We start from the raw sequence: 4,054 nt of genomic DNA, 5'->3' as shown, positions 1-4,054 counted from the left end.
GCGACCGACCCGGATTCACGCACGTCTCTTCGACTCGGCAGGGCCGAGAGAGATACTCTCTCTTAGTAGTACCCTCAGTTTAATCGCGGACGAAAAGGGGGGTTGCTTTTATTTTATTCGAGAAATAGAAAGAACAGGAAGAAAGAAGGGAAAGAAGGAAGGAAGGAAGAAAGGAAGCAAGCAAAGGAAGGAAAGGAAGAAATTTTTAAGAAGAAAGGAAGATTGACAAGAGGACTTTTTTCTTTCGATGATCCTTTTTCTACGAATTAATCGATCCATCGAAGTCGAATACACGCGGTGCGTGGTGCGCGTCAAAGATTCACGAGTTTATAAAAGAGGACGACGCGTTTCGTTGTTCATTTCGGAGGCTCGTCCTTAATCCTTCCTCCTCCCCTTTCATTCTATTCCAATCCTCCTAAAAATTTCATTCTTCCTCGTCCAACGAAGGAGTCGTATCTCGTATGTACAGCTTCGATACTTCATCGATGTAATATAAGGAGCTACGAGCAAAGACAAGAGAATTGTTTATAAGTTGTTGGTATATTTTCTTGGATACGCCGATACGAACGAATTAGTGAGTAATAGAAGTGAAAATTTGAAATTTCGTGGGGGAACTTGTTTGTTGTTGAGTTTTCTTTTTTATTTCTATATATACACACACATATATATATATATATAAATATATATATATTTATTTATATATATATATATATGTATGTATGTACGTATGTATCATATATTTATATGTATATACGTATTTATATTTTTTTTCCGTTCCTTGACAAGTGTGAGATAAAACAAGGGAGTGTTCGTTTCATTTAAAAGCGGATGGATATTGTCATGGACAATTTCGTATGGAACGATTTATAGTGAAATATCTCTAGAAAGAAAAAACAGAGAAAAGCACACACACACATATATATATATACATGTCATATATATATATATATTTGTATACACATACGCGCACACATATATATGTATAGAGAGAGAGAGAGAGAGAGAAAGAGAGAAAGTTCTAAACAGGGATGATCAAATTGTATCTGACGTTGCAACGTAAATACAAGATGGCCGCCGTTCGTTACGGGGGTATACGGAACGCCCTTAACATCGTGTCGTTCGAAGTTCCACGTGTTTTTATTATGTCAACGACGAAGGTCGATTGAAATGTAGTGTTTACGATCGACGAAGACAAGGATCGAAGAGAGAGAGAGAGAGACAATCTCGAAAGGACAAAAAGAGAGTACGAAAAAGACCAAAAAAAAAAAAGCAGAGCAAAGCAAAGCAAAGCAAAGCAAAGCAAAGAAAAGAAAAAAAAAAAGAGATCGTTCGAAATAATTTCATTATGTTTTCTTATATACGATACAAGAAGTTTCATTGAATTCAATAGTTAAGATAAACGTCCTTGCGAAATAAGGATCAAAAGGAGCGCGCCCGTGCGCGCTTTGTTACTGTTATTATCGTATGTGTTAGTGGATATATCAATAATAGTATTACCTATTAGAAAATGTCGGAACACGGTGATAGCGACGTAGACGCGACGGAGGAGATAAACGTCGACGATTCCGATTCGCGTAGTTGCAGTCCACGGAATTATGCTAATCAAGAGGAGCGACGGAACGTTGTACAAGAGAATTCAGAGTGTTCGAATTCGCCGCCACCGAGTCAGACGAGTTCTAGGACAGTACAGAACGAATCACCTCGTAGCCACCCCTTCAGCATAAGTCGTCTCTTGGGAGATAGTCAAAGGCAAAACACTAAGAGTTCGTCGTCCGAGGAGGAACTCGATAGCGACAAGGAAAGGAAATGGTCCTCCTGGGAGGAAGGGAATAACAATAATAATAATAATAATAATAATAATAATAATAATAATAATAACAATAATAACAATAATAACAATAACAATAACAACAACAATAGCATCAATCATCGCGTTAATTCATTGGCTACGTTGGACGACGGACGACGTTCATGGGGCCAAGAACTCGAAGAGAAATTGTCCGAGAAGGACGACGACGACACAGGGAGCACGGCGGAAACGACGCAAACGACGAATTCAACGTCCTCGATTCACTGCACGACAGCGGCCGATCTTCTCGCACCGTTCAGATTATTTCCAACCGGTTCGAGTCTTATCTATACAGGCGGCGGCGTCATAAGGGTGCCTGCACACCGACCACCCGGTGCCAATGGCGCACCAACCGGTGGTATACCTGCTCAAGCACTTATACCACCATGGAGCTTGCAAGCACTTCAACATAGTCAGCAACAGGCAGCGGCGGCGGGCTTGCATAGGGCGAGTTTGCTCGCTAATTTAGCTGCACATCCGTTACAAGCGCATCCGCATCTTAAGGATAGGCTAGCAGGTGAGAGGAAAAAAAAACTTTTTTTTTATTTAGATTAGATTAGATCTAGATCTAGATCAGATCAGATCAGATCAGTTCAGTTCAGTTCAGTTCAGTTGATTTTATTTAAGTTTAATTATGTTAATTCAATGTCAGAAGGATCGTTGCCCATATATATATATATATATATATATATATATATATATATATATGGGTAACGTGCAATTGCTTTAATGCAAAGAAATAAATGTTTAGGATAAAGACGCACGAATGTCTTAACCCATTATATTAAAATGTATTAGATACTTTTACGATTCCCAACCGAAGGGAACAGCCTAAAGCAAAGAAAACAAAGAACATTATCATATAGTATAGTTACATACAAGGTTAATAATATCTACGTTACTCTTAAATTATGCTTTTCAATTCCTGTAATCGGGCTATTATGCTCTCGTTAACGTGAGTCACACTACGATGCACGTAGCGAAACGTTAAGTACAACGTTTGCTTATCGTTTAGAAAGACAGAGAGAGAGAGAGAGAGAGAGAGAGAGAGAGAGAGAGAGAGAGAGAAAGAGGGAGAAATAGAGAATAATGAAGTTCTTAATGGACGTGACGCGCTTGTATGTGCTCTGGCAGCCTTCTATAAAGCTGTTACATATATCTTTTTCGTTTTTGTTCTTTCCTTTTTTTTTTTCTACCCCCTCCACTCCTCGCTCTCTCTCACTCTCTCTCTTTCTCTCTCTCTCTCTCTTTCTATTTCTCTCTCGAGGGAGAAAAACACAGGATATTAATGTCAAAGCAAGAACATTAGCAACGATAGAGTACCGTAGGTAAACCTTATACGCTACGTGACAATTCGTAACACCTGCTTTTCGTAATAACGTCAGTTCCACTTGCGTCATCTTATTACACGTAAAGTCACGATTCTTTAATTAATTCGATTATGGGAAGAGTTGAAAGAGAGAAAAAAAGGAGGAGGAGAAGAAGGAGGAAAAAAAGAGAGAAAGAAAGAAAGAAAGAAAGAAAGAAAGAAAGAAAGAGAAAAGGTACAAGAAAGAGGAAAAAAAGAGGTCGTTTGAATATTAAACAGGGAGGGGAGGAGAGAAGGGAGCAGGGAGGGAGGACGATAATCAGCCAATTTCGATGATCGTGTCGAATAAACTCTCTTCGTTGCATTTACATATACAACATCTGGACGAACATATAAAGTCGATAAAAATTAAAACGAATTGATTCTCTCTCTTTCTGTCTTTCTCTCTCTGCAGTCGTTATACAAGTCCAATGTTAATCCATATACTTAGTCTAAAAAACACACGTAACAATATATATATATATATATATATATATATATATATATATATATTTCAGCTTTAGCAAATTTTAAACGGATGCGAATATTAAATCGACAGAAGCTTTATCGCAAAAAGGCATTTGCTCGGTTGGTCTTTATGCAACATTAATGCCGTAATTATTACCGTAAATTGGAATATGAAATCATACACGTAGGTATCTATAAACGATAATACTGATATAACTGATTGGGTGTGGATAATATAAGAGAGATAGAGAGAGCGAGAGCGAGAGAGAGAGAGAGAGAGAGAGAGAGAAAGAAAAAAGAAAGAGAGGGCGTATAATTCGTGTAATTACTAAAATTGTCAAGGGTGAGGTAGGATGAGATGGGATGAGGGGATGGGTCAGGGTATTATT

General features: G+C 38.2%; 1 protein-coding gene across 2 annotated transcripts in view; it reads left to right on the top strand.

Annotated features, from left to right (window-relative positions):
- Window positions 1-1,331: 1,331 nt before the first annotated feature.
- LOC122629128 (homeobox protein 9) overlaps window positions 1,332-4,054 on the top strand; it is a 37,716-nt gene continuing 34,993 nt past the window's right edge. For both annotated transcript variants that reach the window (XM_043812191.1, XM_043812190.1), the window contains exon 1: window positions 1,332-2,366. In XM_043812191.1, coding sequence (XP_043668126.1) covers window positions 1,508-2,366 — 859 coding nt within the window. In that variant the 5' untranslated portion in view covers window positions 1,332-1,507. The remainder of the gene's footprint in view (window positions 2,367-4,054) is intronic.

The sequence above is a fragment of the Vespula pensylvanica genome, chromosome 5, assembly GCF_014466175.1.
Source record: "Vespula pensylvanica isolate Volc-1 chromosome 5, ASM1446617v1, whole genome shotgun sequence".
NCBI classification, from domain to species: Eukaryota; Metazoa; Arthropoda; class Insecta; order Hymenoptera; family Vespidae; genus Vespula; species Vespula pensylvanica.
Note: the sequence above shows the minus strand (reverse complement) of the source record. Positions and strands in the feature narration are given on the sequence as shown.